This window comes from Haemorhous mexicanus, chromosome Z, assembly GCF_027477595.1.
Source record: "Haemorhous mexicanus isolate bHaeMex1 chromosome Z, bHaeMex1.pri, whole genome shotgun sequence".
NCBI classification, from domain to species: Eukaryota; Metazoa; Chordata; class Aves; order Passeriformes; family Fringillidae; genus Haemorhous; species Haemorhous mexicanus.
Window position 1 is genome coordinate 62,008,975 of NC_082381.1, and position 18,468 is coordinate 62,027,442.

At 46.9% G+C, this 18,468-nt stretch overlaps 1 protein-coding gene across 1 annotated transcript; it reads right to left on the reverse strand.

The window, feature by feature from the left end:
- Positions 1-14,667: 14,667 nt before the first annotated feature.
- LOC132322509 (acrosin-like) lies at positions 14,668-17,122 on the reverse strand. The gene is made up of 5 exons (XM_059837002.1): positions 17,058-17,122; positions 16,525-16,767; positions 15,933-16,198; positions 15,503-15,648; positions 14,668-15,021 (listed from the first exon to the last, which is right to left on the reverse strand). The coding sequence occupies exons 1-5, from the start codon at positions 17,120-17,122 to the stop codon at positions 14,668-14,670; spliced, it is 1,074 nt and encodes a 357-aa protein (XP_059692985.1).
- Between the last annotated feature and the right edge of the window lie 1,346 nt (positions 17,123-18,468).

Sequence of the window (18,468 nt, forward strand, 5' to 3'; positions counted from 1 at the left end):
TGGGTTTATGTTTCACCACCTCCCTTTCACATTCTGAGTCAAGAGCATAAAGTGTCTCTGAGGCTTTTGCAGAAGTCCCTTACCCCATTTTAGGGTAACTACATCACTCCTGTTCTCTTTGTTCTGCCATGAAACATTCCTCATTATTTTTTTACTGCTGCTACTGAAGATCTGCACTCACTGACCCACACTGCCCATTATGGGTTCCTGAGATAGAGGTAATGCTCTGATGCACATGGCAGAGGTGACCTTTGGGTCTGAGGAGTGGTTGATGGTCTGTGCTGCTGCTGATCCAGGCAGTGCCCAAGCGCCTCCCCAGAGTGAGCACAGCCAGTCTGTCATGCCCATGGCCAGGCAGGGATGATCTCTCACCAGCACCAGGGTTGTTTTCCATGTCCCCTGCACCCCTTCCCACTTGGCCTCCCATCCACCCTGTGTTACCCCCTCAGCTGGGTCACTCACAGGAACAATGGGAGCTGCTGGTGGCAGCAGCACTGTCCTCCTCAGGGACATCAGGTCTGAAGGAACTGGGAAGACATTGAAGGGACAGGAGGCCAGGGGGGCTGGGGGCAGCTGAGGGGAGGTGATGGGGATGAGGGGTCTGGGATGGCTGAGGGGGATGGCAGAGGCTGGAGGGCTGAGGGATGGCAGGGGCAGAGGACTGAGGACATTAGAGTGTGGGCTGGGGACACTGAGGGGACATTAGGAAACTGATGATGTAAATATTCAAAAGGCATATTGTTTGTAGTATCTCAGTTGTGATGAGAAACGGAGACCCACTGTTTCAAGTTTCATAAACCGTAAAAAAAGTTTTCTTACCAAGGAAAGAAGTTGCTCAACCAAGACAGCAGATTGTGAGTCAATTCATAAGTCATGTCCTCCGGTAAACTTGTGGCCTGGAATGGATAAAGTAAGGTGGGGGCCATTCCCCAAATAACCACCAGAGACCCTCTTGAGATTGTTCCCCAAATTGTGTATGCATACCCAAACTATAAGGTATACAGCTTTGTATATGTTAATAAGGGGGATGAGAATTCTCGAACTGTGCTGGCGTGTGTTAGGAGGAGTAATTCCCCCCGTGCACCCAGCGCTGAAATAAAACAAGGCCTGCTTTCTATACTGAAATTACAGTGCTAGAGAGTTGTATTCTTCCCGACCTTTCTGTGACGATGAGGGCAGTGGGGTCTGGGCTGAGGGCACTGAGGGGACCGGAGGGCTCGGAGGCCCCCGGGGCTGCTGGGGGCAGCGAGGCGGGGCCGACCGTCGCGAGGCTCGGGGTCCCCGCGGGGCCGGGCTGACGCCGGCCCGAGCACGCGTCGGGCATCGGGCGCGTGCCGGCGCCCGACGGGGGCGGCGCCGCCCTCTCGCGACGGCCGTTGTCGGCGTTGGGCGCGCGCTGTCGCATGTCGCGACAGTTGCCGCCCGGCGCGATGGCGAAGCCGCCGCTGTCGGCTGGTTTCCGCCCCTCCTCCGTCGCCTTCTCGCCCCGCTCCCGCCCTGTCATCCCCCGGCCCTGCACCTTCCCCATGAAGCTGTGGCTGCTGGTCAACAGCCCGTGCGTCCAGTCGGTGCGCTGGGACGCCCGCGGCGAAGGCCTGTTCATCGACCAGGGGCTCTTCGAGCAGGAGCTACTGGGCGTGGGGCCCAGCGCCGCCGGGGAGGAGGAGCTCTTCAAAACCAAGAACTTCGGCAGCATCGTCCGCCAGCTCAACCTCTACGGCTTCCACAAGCTGACGGTGAGTCCGGCCACCAGCACGGTCGGGCCCAGGCCGAGGCCGGCCACGGCGGGGGGCGATACCAGCTACGCTGATGGGCCCCTGCACCACTTCTGGAGCCCTCATTTTCGCTACGGCCGCCCCGACCTCCTCGTAAAGATCAAGAGACTGACCAAGGCCAACAAGGAGAAGCTGGACGCTGGGCTGGAGGTGACCAGCCGCCTGCCCGACGACTTGCAGTACATTACTGGAAGGGGACTTGCTGCTGTCGCCCACGTCCCTCGGCGAGGTCGGAAGGACCGGTGAGACGGGCGGGTCAGGGGTGGCCGCGATCGGCCTGGGGTGGCATGGGCTTAGAAAATTGGCACTGCCCTGGAGGGAGCGAGTCACCTGCCTTTGCTGGTGGCTGCTCTGGACGCGCGGTGTAAGAAAAGCGTTGTTCTTCAGGGAGATAGATCTGCTTCCAGTAAACACAGGGAATGTAATTACAATTTGCTACAACTGTGCCGCCTATATATAATTACACAAATATCAATATATGTATCTGAAGATCTGTATACCTCTCATTGTGTAACTCACAGGTCCTGCTTGTATTATCTACAATGAATGACTTGGTTTGCAGTGTTTCAGTGTGCCTACAGACTGCCAGCAAGCACCTAAAACTAATATACACACCAAACTGTCCTTAGATAAAAGGTGCAACATGCATACTTTTGTATGTTTAAAATCTTTGTAATTAAAAAAAAAAAAACAAGTTGCCTAAAACACAAGTTCAGTGTGCTTTGGAAATGAAGAGGCCAATCAAAAGAAAATACTGCAGCAGTTCTGCTTTTTGCATCTTGTATTTTCAGCTGTGGGAAACCATATACAACATAGAGAAGAATGGAAAGGAGGAAGGAAGATTTTGAGATCTACTTTAGGAACACACACAAATTGAGTAATTTTCCATGTTCTCAAATTCAGGAAAAAAGTTCATAGAAAAGTCGGTTATTATCTCAATAAAATGTTGCTTGATGCAATATGCTAAAAGCTATTATTCGACACCTACGAGTTTTCTAAAATATGAATTGTTAAGTAACATTCATTCACATTAACTGAAAATATATCCATGGATACCTCATAAATTTCAAAACCTTGCCTTTTCCTACAAATAATATTTCATCTGTCTCTGTCTCTCTTGAAATTGGCTTCTGATCTTATTTCACGTAATTCACATGACATAGGTCTTGGCCATATTGCTTTTCTGATAACACTAAGATGTGCTAACATGAGGCCTACCTTAGATACCTGAAAGACCTTTTTCACCTTTCATCCAAAGAAAAGTTCCCCAGCCCAGGGCATGGCAAACAGTAGCACAATTACCTGGGTCATTACTGGGATGGCTGAGGATAGGATAGTGATCATGCAGCCCAGCAGAGACCTCTGTGACATTGGTGCCCTCCATTAGCACAACAAGAGGAAACAGATGAGATAATCCAGAAGATCTTCCTAATTTTGGGGTGGGAATGGGCTCAGAAAGCCTGGAGTTTTGTAAAGCTTGTGCAAAAGGGCTGTGTCTGATTCACATGGTCAGCATTGCCTCATTGCTTTTTGCACCATGTGGGTGGATAGCTCCTACTCAGATCTTCAGTCTGTGTTGTCTTCTCTCTCAAGACCGTTTCATAATAGTGAGGGGCAAATGAAACTTAAGTGAAATAAGACACAGCGCTTCAGACTTGCAAGGCTTTTTCAGAGGTTTAAGTACAGTACCCAAACAGGCACCTAATTCACAGCCTTAGGTGTCCTTCCACAAGTTTACTACTGCAAGTCACTAAGTCGTGGTAGTACCTAAGGATACCATGGGTCCTCCAGATCTCACAGTTGCTGTGCAACTGTTCTTTCCATGTATGCATGGAAAGAAAAGCTGGAGCAATTTGTGTAAAACTTACTGTGTTCAGGGCAGATACTATGAGAGAAAGGTTCTATCGCCTTTGCGATTCCGGGGTTCAGATTAGATGGTCATAATGCTGCTTTCTGGGCTCAGCTCCCCTGAATCAGAGCCAAAAACCACACATACGAGCTCCTTTAAATAAAGATTTAGAAGTCTAATTGTTGCAAAATGCAGTTCATCAATTATAAGTTACTGACTTGTTTTGTGGTTTTTTCCTCTGATGTCCTCATAGTGGATGTAAAGTAAAAAATTTTCCAGAGAAGGGCAACAAGGCTGGTGAGGGGCTTGGAACACAAACCCTATGAGGAACGACTGAGGGAGCTGGAGGTGTTTAGCCTGGAGAAAAGGAGACTCAGAGTTGACCTTATCACTCTCTACAACTCCCTGAAAGGTGGTTGTAGTCAGGTGGGGTTGGTCACTTTCTCCAGGCAGCAATTGACAGAACCAGAGGACACAGTCTCAAGCTGCATCAAGGGAAATATAGGCTGGATATTAGGAAGACCTTTTTTTACAGAAAGAGTGATAAAGTACTGGAATGGTCTGCCCAGGGAGGTGGTGGAGTCACCATCCCTGGATGTGTTTAAGAAAAGATTGGATGTGGCACTCGGTGCCATGATTTAGTTGAGGTGTTAGGGCATGGGTTGGACTTGATGATCTTAAAGGTGTCTTCCAACCTAGTCATTCTGTGAATTCTGTAAATTCTCACCAGCACTTTCTTTCTACATTTTGCCTGAAGTGGCCACGGTAAACCCCTGTATGAAGAAGACAAATTAATGAAATTATCATAATTCACAGTTAACGTGCCTCTGACATGTGAAGCATTTAAACTACATTACTAAAGGCACCTTCCTCTTTTGGGGGAGTCAGTCAGACCTTAATTGTACTTAATGCAAATATATTTTCTAAGGCAGAGAGAAAGGGAAGGAATGGGAAGGTTTCTCAATCTTTTTAAAAGCACACAGAAGAGAGATGTCTAAAGGAAAATGCAAAAAGACAAATGCTGCATACAGTCATCTCACCAAATACATATCATCTTACTTTGTGCTGCAAGTGGGAACAGCAACTGCCAAGTACAGTTGAAGCATGTTTAAAAATAAAAACCACCAGTCTACTAGAAGATTTTAAGTGTAGTATCATTAAAGAATCTTGGAAACTCACTGTGCAGGGGACCACTTACAGCCACAGGGAACATCCAACAGCTAGGAAGTTCTCTCTGCTCAGGGGGCAGAAGCATCGTGACAGGACAAAAGCCACACGAGGGGAGTGCAGCCAGTGCTAGAAAAGGAAAAAAAACTATGGCCAGACTCCAGAAACCCCAGAAGCCTGGGAAGGAAAGCATCTTATAAAAATTGAGGCAAATCAGACACACACAAGAAGAAATGCTTATCTGAATTGGAAATAAATTTAAAGAGACACTGATCTAGCCCCACACTGTGTCTAGGACTGCAGCCATCCAGCAAAAGTTCTGCTCTGTCTCACTGCCTGCCAAGCATGGTGTGCCTCTTCTGAAGCTGATGTCACTGTCAATGCTGTGACACTGCTGTCTTCCATTCACCCAAATCCCTGTAACACAGCAGAGTGAGCTGAGTTCACTTTGACCTGTGACCCCTTGGGGGACCAGCTTAGGGATGATGCAATGTCCCTGTCTCTTTTCTGCCTAGTGAGATCCCACATAGTACTGCTTCTCACTGCATATTGTGGTGATGCCTTTATACTGCTGCTAAGCCACCAGCGTAGCATCTCTGTGGCAAACAAGTTTCATTTGCCACTGATCTATGAAGATACTGAGAAGCAGAAGCACAATGGTTCATTCAGTGCTAAATTCAAGTTTTGTTGGCTGATTTAAATTACTTTTCTTTCAGCTTCTTAAAGGTCAGCCACTTCTGAGTAATAGTGTGCTCAGACTTGTAACTGGAGATCTAAAAGTAGGCTGATAGGTGAATGACCTAAGGGATGGATGGATGGATGGATGGATGGATGGATGGATGGATGGATGGATGGATGGATGGGCATGGATGGATAGGAGAACGAACAGAATGTTTTCTCCATCCCTAACAGCCTCATTCCAGCACACTGAAGTCCTGTAAAAGCACACTGTACCATCTGAAAAGACCTGCCAAAATGCAGAGGGAAGGAAGAAAAACTGTGAGACATTAGTCTATATTTTAAAAGAAAGGGAGTGTTTTTTTGTGCCATTAACTGTTGCAGTTCCATTGATTTCTTTACAAAAAGCTGAAAATCTAGTTTAAAAAAATAAACTAGTGAAATATTTAAAAAAACAATTGGTGTGGCTAGAAAACTGTTGCCAAACTTGCCAAGTTTAGAAAATCCAAATACCTAAAAACATAAAACATTCAGGTAATTTTTTTTTTTTTTGATGGAGCAGTCACAGTGTTGCCCTGGAAACGTCATTTAATGTGTATTCTGTATTTGAATTAAGACATATACAACCTCCAAACTAGCTAGCATACAATATATCCTGTTCCAGGTTTTCTACCTCCTAGGAGCAAGAATCAAAAGGTAGGCAGTAAATGCTTGTAGATAAAGGACTTGACTCTTTGGTAATCTTTGTGCAGGACATTTCCAGTGGCCGAGCTGATGTGTGGTCATGTGTTCCCCCTGGAAAACGGAGACATAAGTTGGATAAGCAACAAGACAGAAAGACAAGGGAGGTCAGGAGGAGTTTATCAGGCTTGCAAAGGAAGAAGCAGGGACATACTGCACACCACACTATGAAGGAGCAGAAGCAAAACTCATGCCTGGACGTCTGTAACAGGCAAGGCTTCTTAGTTTAGACAAATTGCCAGCACGGATAAGAGCAACATGAAGAAACATCTTTAAGTGCCAGAGAAGAAGCTGGTACGTACCCTAACTGAACAGTCTGTTGCTGACCTGTCTGCTGCAGGTCCATTCATCATGGACAGACTTACAGCAGAGAACAGTGTTTTTGAATGGTCTCAGTGACATTTTGGCTCTACTTAAGATCAGTGGCCAAAATGCTACAAGGCTCAAAAAGGTTAATTCTCACCTTCAATCTGTAAACCATTTATAAATCATTTATTAAATACAACTCTTTAAATTGTTGGACTGCTTAGTGTTTTCACTGCCATGTGTGCATGACATTTATAAAACTGCCATGGAATCCAGCTGGTGGAAGGAATATATCTATGTTATAGTGTTCCTGATAACAAAAGGAGTATAGACTTTCCCCAAGATTTGACTGTCCCACTTGAAGATAAACGAAGCATAACTGCACTTCTTTTTTTCTGAAATGTAAAAACCATACCAGCAGGTTTTTTTTTCTGAAGAATACATTTGGAATGCCAAATTGGAATTCCAGACTGGAATTCCAAATGTTCATTAGCTTTAAATCAATGCTGTTTAGAATCTTGGTCAATATTTCAAATAATTCTGTTGAAATAGTTGGCTTTTTTTTTTCTTTATTCATTAGTATTAGCCATTGGACTGCTTAGATCTTATTTGTGTTTATGCTTTTGCTTCAGTTATGTGAATTTACTGTAATTGCACCTCTGATGTCTTACTGTAATTTAGTTAACTATTGTCTTTATTTATAAATCTGTTATTACATTTATTCGTCAGCATTATGATTAGAAAAATAATGGATAAATATTCATTTACATCTGACAGAGTCGGAACAGAAAATCATGTTTAACCACATTTCTTAATGGCCCTGTAAGGGGATAAAACAGTGCAGCAAGTAAAGTTTAAGGGTGGCATATGAAGCAGGCCATAATGTAAGCTCTCTTGGACATTCTGTCTGTTTTACTGTAAACATTTATGTCCAGCCCCTACATTAAACAGTATAATTACAAATTGCAAAGTCAGCTTCTGAGAATATGAAGGCATGTTGAAATTTTTGCACTGAAAGTTTGCATCCAAGAAAAACACTGGAAGAAAAATCCATCTGACTGCTTAGCCTAAAGAAATCACAGTAAGGAAAATAGCTCATGGTCACCTTTGCCAGAACTGAATACTATTTGGAGGGCAGTAGGCCATTGCCATACCATGGGGGAGCAGAATTTGAATGGGAAGGGACATCCTACCTGTAGGGTTTAAAGACATTTCTGACAAGAATAGAGAGGATTTGGAATCCCCAGTCTGTGTACACATCCCGAGAACACATAACAAAGAACTTTCCATAACAAAAAGTTCAATATTTTTAAAGCAACTAAAAATTAAGTCCTACAGTGCAAACTACAGTGTAAATTTACTCTATTGACTGCTGAAGCTGTTAGTTGCGCAGTAACACTAGTGGAGTTCTAAGCCAGAACAAAGGTCACAAAAGCTCTAAATGAACAGACGGAAATACACATATTGAGAGCTGTTGCCTTTTAATCAAAAGACAGAAGACAGAATAAGACATCATGGGTACTGTGAGGAGCTAGTTTAGCTTCAACAATGGATGTCAGAGGCAGATGGGGGAGGAGTTGCACGTGTGCACGTGCAGGATGCGAGTAGGAAGAGCCTTGTCTCTGGGAGGACTCAGCCTGGCAACACCTCACAAGACACTGGCAGAGGAGGCACTGAACTCCCCCGACGGGCTGCTTCTATCGGGTGGCGAAAGGTTGGACTGGGCCAACAGTCTCCGGCCAGCAGGCAGGCTTGAGGGGGGCCAGGGGCATTAAAAGGAACTGCGTAATAAGCGCCCGGGGCTTTTTGAAACTTGCCCTTTGTAGTTTTAGCTTAGAGCTTTTTTGAGTCTGTGCTTTTGTTTTTGAGGCTTGGTTTTTTGAGACTTTCTTTTCGAAACTTGCTTTTGGGTCGGGGCTTTTGGAGTCTTACGCTTTTTGCTCTGGCACCAAGCCTAGCTTTTAGATCCTGCTCTGGCCGGCTCTTGCTCGTCTGCCCTGCCTCCCTGTGTCTCTGACCAACGCCCCGCCCGCTCCGTCTCTGCGTCCCTGCCTGAGCCCTGTGCGTGCAATGCTGCCGCCCCGATGCAGCCGCTGCCGCCGGAGCTGCGCCTCTGCGAGAGCCGCGCGGGCCCGTTCAGACGCGGCCCGTGCACAGGCAGGCCCGTGCACAGACAGCACTTCCCTGACTCGCTGGGAGTAGCGCTCTCTTTTCTTCTCTGTCTTCTCCGTCTCCCGGCTCCGCCGTTCCGTCTCCGTTTTCCTTCCTCCTTTTCTGTCTCTTCTCTTTCGTCTTTCACTTGGGCAGCGTTTTCGTTTTCGTTCCACTAAACAGTTTACAGATACAATGTTTGCCTCGTTTGGCTTAATTTCATTCCCGAAAATCCATATTAAAAGAACTCCTCGCAGTTCTCCACAGTAGAACTCAACAGGTGCCCCGGATGGTTTGGTGCTGAAGGCTGTGCTGCAGATGCTGACAGGGCCATGCCTGTCTAGACACTGCAGACCCCAAGACTATGGGCCCACGGACTACATGGACTTCAAGGAGGGGCTGTGCAAGTTCTACTTCAAGAGCTTCACCTGTGAGGGCAAGCTCAGAAGGTAGGATTTTTACAGCCGCCTCAAGGACTTCTAAGGTTTTGGGGAGAAGTGTTCTGCCTTCCCACTGTGGCTGAACCTCAGAGGTTGGGCGGGACTTCATCCTAGCCCTGAAGCGTGGAGGGTGGGAAGTGTTTCCTCAGTGTGGGAATGCATTTTGGTTTCATCTTGTTTATTGTGATTGGTTTTTTACACAGTCAGTATAACTCCTGGAGAGATAACAAGCCTGGACCCTGACCTGTACTACAACACAGTGCTGCACTACACCGCAATGCTGGCTGCATAGGGTGGGTGCTCCCTGATCTAGGGCTGTAAGTAGATGCCAGGCTGGGCTGGAAATATGTGCAGGCTTGAGAAAATGGAGACCATTTGGCCTGGGAGAGGGCTGGGGTGATTACTTCCCTGCAGACCTGGAGACACCTGCAGGAGATGGTGGCTGGGGCAGGGACAAGTGTTGGCCCACTGACTGCTGTGGTGGAATGGCAGCAGCATGGCCCTGGACATCCTGCTCCATGAGAACCGTCTTCCTGTGGATGCCAGGTTTGGTGGGACTTCGGGGACAATGACAACACCCCCATTACCTCAGACCATGGTGCAGTGACACCCTCTCTCCATGGGACAACCAGGGTAATGACACATCTTTTGAGGGGAATGGCTGGGCTCATTAGGACTTTCAGGTCTGTGATACATCATCCCTCTCTCAGGGATACCCCTCTTTGGGACCAGAGAGGAGGTTCCTGACCTTTTCAGGAGCCCGAGAGCTGTCACAACCCCCACTTTTGGGGGAATAGGGTTTGGTGGGACCCTCAGGTCCATGGGAGCCCAGCACTTCTGCCAATCCTGTCCCTTCGACAGATGCGGTCACCCTATTCCTGAAAGGGGTGCAGGAGAGTTCCCCCCTTCTGTCCCAGGCAAGTGGCCTCCCAGTGCCAATTGCTTCAGTCATCCTTGGTGTTCCTGTCCTCTCTGCAACTCCCTCAGCTCCCTGCTGAGTCAATGCCATTCCAGGACTCTTTGGAGGCAGCTTGTCCAGCTTCCCCACAGAGACCCATTCCCTCTTTGTATGGGTACCATTCCCTCTTGGAATGGTAGACTGTTTTTCAGTGCTGGAACTTTGATTTGTGTCCCCAAAGAGCTGTCATTGGCTGAAATCACTGCAGCACCTGACTCCCTACCTGCTCCTTTCCCTGCACCTCCTAAACCCCAATGCCCACATCCTTCTCTGTCTTTTTGCCAAGATTTCCATCCTGGAAACACAATTAGTAAAAATAGGAAAGATTAAATTGCTTAAATTGTGAGATTACAACAAATACCTATTCTGCTTCCCTAATGTCATTCCCTTTTGCTAGAAGTGTACAAAGTTTTTTTTTAAACATTTTAATATTTATTACTATTTGGATAGGAGGAAGTGCAAAATGTTGAAAGTTTTAATCACGTTCATAGAATCATAAAATGGCTTGGGTTGGAAGGGACCTATTAGTCCACCCCCCACTTCCACTAGGTCAGATTGCTCAAAGGCTCATCCGTCCTGGCCTTGAATATTTCCAGGGATGGGACATTCTCAGCTTCTCTGGGCAACCTGCTCCAGTGTCTCACCAACCTCACAGTAAAGAATTTCTTCCTAATGTCTCATCCAGACCTACCCCGTTTTAGTTTAAAGATGTTCCCCCCTTGATAACATTACAAGGTATCACATCTCCTCTAATAAGGAAGGCTGCAATATCATAGCTGTTGAGTTGTTAGGGTCCACCAGAGGCAAATTTTCAGATGACACCAAGTTGGAGGGGAGTGTTGATCTCCTGGAGTATAGTGGGGCTGGGCTCTGATAGAGGACCTGGACAGGCTGGATTGATGGGCTCAATCCAGCACTATCCTGGCACCAAGTGCCAGGTCTTGCACTTTGGCCACAACAACCTCAGGCAGAGCTCCAGGCTGGGGACAGAGTGGTTGGACAGTGGTGAGGCAGAAAGGAACCTGGGGATACTGACTGACAGCAGCTGAACATGAGCCAGCAGTGCCCAGGTGGCCAAGAAGGCCAATGGCATCCTGGCCTGTACCAGCAATAGTGTGGCCAGCAGGAGCAGGGCAGGGATTGTCCCCTGGGTACTCAGTATTGGGGAGGCCACACCTCAAATCCTGTGTTCAGTTTTGGGCCCCTCAATTTAGGAAGGACATTGAGGTGCTGGAGCATGTCCAGAGAAGGGCAATGAAGCTGGTGAAGGGTCTGGAGCACAGGTCCTGTGAGGAGCAGCTGAGAGAGCTGAGGTTGGTTGTTTAGGAAGCTCAGAGGGGACCTCATCCCTCTACAACTCCCTGAAGGGGTGGTGTAGCCAGATGTGGTTTGGGCTCTTTTCCCTGGTAACCAGAGACAGGGTAAGAGGACAGAGACTTATGCTGTGCCAGGGGAGGTTTAGGTTAGGGAGGGAGGACATTAGGAGGCATTTATTCACAGAAGGGGTGATTGGGAATTGGAATGGCTTCCCAGGGATGTGGGGGAGTCACATCCATGGAGGTGTTAAGGAAAGACTGGTTATGGCACTCATGATCTAGTGGACAAAGAAGGGGTGTTCGGTCATAGTTTGGACACGATGATCTCAAAGGTCTTTTCCAACCTAGTTGATTCTGTGATTCTATGAAGATGGGAGTAGAAAAGATAGTCACAAGGACCGTACCTGGAACTGCTTTGCAAAGCCATTCAAATTAATTACTGTACAGTAGAATACCCCATAGGATCCTTCTGTTGGTAAAGATCCATCAGGAAGGAAACAAGGTCACTGTAGTTTTAGAAAAAGATGGTAAAACAAACAGCAGAACATTTCAGCAAGGAAAATGCATGTCAGTGCACAAGTACTAAATACACTTTCTCAGTACAAGGAGCATTTGAACCAGGGATGTTTTTTCACTTTATTGTCTTGTTCTGTGCTAAATGAGAGTTTGTCATTTCAGAAATAAAGCACTTTTCTTCAAAAAGTATCTCATTCTTGATTTTACTATGAATTTCGTATCTCCTTACTCTATGTCTTTATTCTTAACTATTTATTTTTCTGACTCTCTATCACCATTCACATGTCAACAGAGCACATTACTCCTCAGCCCTCCCATTTGCTACATGCCTGTACCAAAACCACTGTAAACTTAGAGGCCTCTTTTAATAGTAGTTATGCAGTGAAAGTATATAGGCATCTCAGATTGCAAATATGTCATGACACAAAATAGTCTGGTTCAAACTTCTTGGTTTTTGAACTTGTTTATTATCAGTATGGGTTGCTGAAGGATGTAGCATGTTTTGTTTCTTTGCAGGTTTTTTCTGTAAAACATGGTAGTTATGCACCTAAGAGTAATCCTATTTTAAGTTCCAGTTCTGAATTCTCACTGTTCACAGTTGCAAGAACAGGTAATTCATGTATTGCATTTGTCCCAGTTTTGGCTGGGATTTTATTCTCAGCAGCTAGTGCTGTGTTTTGTCCTGCTGCTAAGTATATATACAACAATACCTTAGAAAGGCAGTTCAGAGACTTGTCCAAGAGCGTAGGCAAATGAACTGTGAGAATAATAAATCTTACTGCACTCATGCTTCCTCTTTAACCTTATGATTCAGGTCTGGTTGTTTAAATTAACAGTATTGAGTAGAGACCGTGCTTGTAAGAAAGATTCCCTAAAGAAATTGGGGAAAGAATTAATTTTGAAAAAAGCTGTAAAAGAAAAGTGGATAAAGAAAATATCATTACTAACACAGTGCCCAAGGGTTCAAATTACAACAGTAAAGCATGTAATTACATATTGTTCCTCATGTCCAACAAAATGCCATTATATAAGTGTATAAGAAAAGATACTGTAGAAAACACATGAAAATCATCAAGTTGCAAGGAACAATCATCTCTGGCAAGTGAATTATTTCTTAGTCTGCAACTTACTGTTTAGTCATTTCAAAAAGGAAGAAGGTATGAAGGGTTGGCCATTATTTCCTGTGGTGATAAGAAATCCTCAAAAAGATGTGCAGGAGTGTTTATAGCGCAAATGCAGTTCCTTAACCAAATGCAGTCTGGCATCACTCTTATTGCTATGGATCTTGCATTATAGAGGCATGTCAGTGATACTGCTGGATAATGGTGGCTTATGGTTCCTCTGAATAGATTATTCGAGTTTTTTTTTTTTTTTTTTCTGCTTGAAATATTCCATCCTTATACCGCAATAAAAATGTTGGAGCAATCGTATCAATCTGCTTTAGGAAAACTGATTGTCATTGTGTTTTTTCACAACTCACAGTGCATGTATTTATGAGATTGAAAGGAAGGTGAGAGCTGCAAGCTCTTGAAAAGGTCTTAGTCATAATTTTCCTAAAGGAATTTTCTTTCTCAGTGCATAGATAACAAATAGCAATGAAAATTCAGCGCTGTTCAGCCCTATAGTTCTTCTGTTACTCAGAGTTAATTTTACTTAAGAACCACTAGTTATGGTGCCATTGCCATAATAATGGCAATTTGTTACTCATTCTGCATTTCATAACAATTACAAGGAATTTGCAATGTGGCTTATATACAATGAGACTTCTTGAGATGGATCAACTTTGCCTGGCCAGTATGATAATTCATTTTTGGAAGTAACATCAGAGATGAGTAGTGTCTGTGGTAGCTGATAGCTCTGAATTATTTGTTAGGTATAGCTCTGCTTCCTAAAGGACAAAATTGTGTGTCTGTGCTTGTGTGCATTTCAAAGAGCCAGGTACAGTGACACAGAAACAGACACAGAGACTTACACAGTTACTGTGACAACAAACCAGGTTGACATAGAGCAATGCCTTTACTAGCACCCAAGTGTCTATAACCACCCCTTCCATGAATATGAGCACAGTCCAGTCCTTTTCTGTCCTTCCAGGTGATCTGGATTGATGTTTTCTAGTGAAACATGAACAAACCTTCACTCTCTACATTCATAAGCACAGCATGTTCCTCAAATAATAGTATAGAAATTTATTGAAATTTATCCATGTACTATCAGTGACTGGATATCAAGTTCCTTACCCAGTCCTTGGTGCAAAGCTTGGGTCTTTCTACGAACCACATCTCCATGAAAGAGTCCACTTTTTCCCTAGTGCACTGTGCACAAACACAGACTTATCCCGCCAGTAGGCAGCCAAAGACTCTTTGAGCTTCCAAGTGCTGTTTCTAGGATCTGTAAGCCCCTCATTGCTCTGTGAGCTGTGTTCCTCTCTTCTACTGTACCCTTGCTCTCTTCTCTGACCAAGCAGAGTTTCAGTCCTTTGGACTGATTATTTTCTGTTGAGCCTGATGTCTATCCTCAGCCTGATTTTGCATGTACCAGGTGTGGAAATCCTTGCCTGGCATGGGAGACTGAATGGGACTGAATACACCATTAACAGTGAAACCGGACAACTTTATTTCCACAACTAAGTCAGTTTCAGGATTTGTATGCACACAGAGGAGAAGCATGAGCAGGATAGGGTGGGCTTAGGCACTGAGGCTGCCTTTGGATCGGTAGACATTGTCCCAGAAGAAAATGGTCATGGTCCACTGCAGCCTGCACTGGTTCCTGTTCATCCTGCTTCTTTAGCCAGTTTTCTCCTTAGGACCCGAAGGAGCTCCGGTGCCTGAGTAAAAAATTCCGCCAGCTTCTGGAGTGAAAATGGCCAGGAGCTAAACTTGTCCAATGGTGTTGGTATTGGCCTTGGCTTCTGAGAGGGAGTTAGGGCAGTCATAGAATGTCTTGACGCCCTTCTGTCTGGCTGCGGGTCTATCTGGAACAGGATCCAGTCATAGAAGTGCTGAACAGAGGTGTAGACTCCAGGCTGGTTTGCTCTCACACAGCCTTTCACCCAGCTGGCCACACCAACGAGCCAGAAGAAGGCAGCATTGTTATCTTTGCACACCAGAGGACCACCGCTGTCACCCTGCAGTGGAGCAAGAGAGTGTATAAGGTAAAATTGGGTAGCTGCTGTCAGCACTAGAGCTGTCTCCTTCTCTTTCACAGCCCTTGACAGAGCTGTATTCCTGGTAGAGAAAGTCTCGGCTCAGGTGCTGGAGCCTCCAGAGCCTTGGCTGGGAGGAGGTGAGGGGCTTGTACGGTTGGGCTGTCTCTTGTCTCTGAACAGTAATCCTGGATGTGCAGAGGATGGATGTTCCAGGGTTGGCATCTGGACCCCTGGACTGCCAAGAGCACTAGATGTGCTTTCTGGATGTAATGCCCTTGGGACAATGGGGGCACTGGGCAAGGACCTGCAAATGAGGAAGGGGAGGGAAGCCCTAACAGTGGTGGGCAGCTGGGGCTGGGAGTGACTGGCCAGGCAAAGCAGGCTCTGGGCTGTGTTGGGGTGGTGCTGCTCAGGCGGCCCACGCTGCTGGTGGCTTGAATGGCTTGTCTCACACTCCTACCTGGCAGGGGTCGATGCCGCCCACTGAGTAACCAGCACACAGATTTTGAGTGTGGATGGCCCCTGTGTACCAGAGGCTGCTGTTACAGAGCTGGACATCAATGAGGTGGACCTTGGCCTCCTGCAGGACATCACTTGGTCTTTGAGCTGTGAGTACAGAAAGAAATGAGCATACAGCAGTTCCTTGGCCATTCCCCTCTCTTGTTAGGGGATGAAGCCCTTCTCTAGGGCTTCCCTGAGGTTCCCTAGGCAAATACCATGTTGCTCTGCTTTCCCCCTTCTGTCTGGCTTTGGGGAGTGGTCCAGACTACCGCTCCAGAGGCAGACATCCTACAGCCTGACTCTGGCTTTGGCCTCTGCTGTTGGGGCCAATCCATCTACCTTACGTGCCAAGTTTGCCCTCAGGGCACGTGTCCCTTTTGGGAACCCACCTCTTGTAGTAGTAGCACCCCAGCCAGCAATGTAACAGGCTTCCAGCTCCGACACTTTCAGTGTGGTGTCAGGCACACAGCCCAGCTGTACATAGTGGCTGCACACGACAGGCTGGTCCAATTTCAGCAAGGCAATGTTGTTCCTCTCCTCACCAGGAATATAGTGTTCATGAACCCGTAGCTGCTTAATCTGGCGCACTTGCACCTCAGGGCCCAGCTGAGTCAACTGGGTAGCCCCAGCTACCACATGCCAAGTGCTGATGTTCCTAAGAAGGACATGGAGAAAGAGGTGAGAGGGAACAGAGCCATGTGCCGCAGCAGCACGGGAGTTCCCTGTCCTCTGCTTTGCAAGTCAGAGGAGAAAGCAGAGATTGCCCTAGAATGACTTAGGCTCCGAGAATGTTGACTTAGAGGCTTCTAGGAAGCAGTGGCAAGATCACAGAATGTTCTCTTGAGTAGTCTCTCAGTTGGGGTCTGCAGTGCACAGACATTGGGCGTACTTCAGGGAGACAGAATGGGAGTAGCCCATGGTGCTGGCAATAGGGTACCTGCTGGTGTAGTGGAGTTATACCCATTCCCTGCTGCTCCCTACCTGGCGTTGATGAAACAGTGGGCGGCTGTGAGGACCCACTCTGTGCTGATGAGGGACCCTCCACAGATATGCCCTGTGCCTGGTTCCCAGGGATCCTGGATGCTGACAATCCCGGCCCAGGCTCCTGGCTGGACAGCTGTGCCACCAGTGATGTGCACTTCACCATAGTCTGGAGCCACGGGGTCATAGTCATAAGCCATGGGGCCATAGGAAGCAGACATGGGCCAGAGACCACAGGTCCCTCTGTAAACAGGAAGTCATTGCTTGATGGCTTGCTGCTGCTCAGGTTGAAGGTCAGCCAACTTCCCTCCCCACATGGCATTGTTTGCATGGACAGCAAGCCAGGGAATCCCATAGGGGATATGTCTGTCCACCCCTGTTTCTTCTTGAGCCTCCTTTCTTCTTGAGCTTGGGTACTGTCAAGGAATTGAAGCTTCTGCATGGAGCTCATAAAACTGTAGTGTGGCCAGAGGGGACAGGGAACATCCCTCAAATGTTGTCCAAACTACCTCCAAGAGCCTGAGGCCACTTACCCACAGGTGTCCCATGTGCTGAGCACAGACCTACACATGGCCAGTAGGACAAGGAGCAAATTCATCACCGCCTGTGGCATGTATCAGCTGCAAGGAGTGAGGGCTCATTCAGTGTAGCTGCCAACTATGGCAGTCCCTTTGGCCCCAGGGCTGATGTCACAGAGCAGCTGGTTCAGTATTTTGGTCACAGTGGCCTTAGGGCATGGACAGTGGAGGGGCAACATAACGTCATAGAATCACAGACTTCTTTGGGTTGGAAGGGACTCTAAAGATTATCTAGTTTCAACTCCCCTGCCTGAATACCTTGCTCTAGAGCAGGATGCTCGAAACCCTATCCCACCTGCCCTTTAACACTTCCAAGGATAGAACAGCTTCTTTAGACAGCCTGTGCCAGTGCCTCACCACCCATGAAAGTTCCAAGCAGGAAGGGAGGCAGAAGCTGGGACTGGACATTCCTGACAGGCCCCAGTGAATGCTCTGCTGGTGGGATGAGGGTGTGCAGGCCTTGAGCAGGTAGAAACATTTGGCTTCCAGCACTGCCTGTTAAAACTCACAGGAATGTAGCCCATGGGGCATCACAACCTGTTTGGAAAGTTCACTGACACCTTGCTCTCTGCATCAATTTGCCAACAGGTCCTTCCCAAAAAACATTCAATAGAGAGCAGTACACATGGGTTTGGGTGCTGAAGATCCAGTTACAGCTGTGATGGGTAAGCAACAAAGTGCAAGCCCAAGTGCAAGCCCAATAAACCAAATGCTCCCAAGCAGTGTCAACCTTCCTGCACAAAGCACAGTGAAACACAGATGCAGCACAGTCCATGCTGGCCGTGCCAGCTACAGTAACACCATCTGTCAGACTCCATGTCTTTGCTGTTTATGGCTTCTATTGCTGTTCTGAGCCCACACTGACAAGGACGTTTTAGCATCTGGGGAGTGTAGCCAAGGACATTCAATTTGAAGTAGACCGGGAAGGATGGTCCTGCTCTCAGCCCCACGTGCCAATCTCCATGGCTTTAGTAAATCCCATACCAGTATCATCAGTCTGGCTGTTACAGCCTTGTTCACCTGCTGGAGTGCATGGCAATCACGGTAGAAAACCAGGAGCCAGCCACATCTATTGAAGTTGCTGAGCAGAGCTAGGTCCCTGGAGGGGAGAAACAGTGTCTCTCTTCTGGTGTCTTCTCACAGAAGCCACCCATGCTGTTCTACCTAGCCTCTCTTTACAAGATTTTGCCACTTAAATCCAATGCAAGGTTGCAGAGAAAAGCCATGAGAACACAACAGAGAGGTGGTCAAAAAGGGCCTAATGATGAGAAACCCAGTCTGGTTAACTTCTCAGGGAGAAGGTGAAAGATAAGGATAGAAGCTTTTGTACTAAAGAAGACTTCAGCCCTGCAAGAAATACTTCACA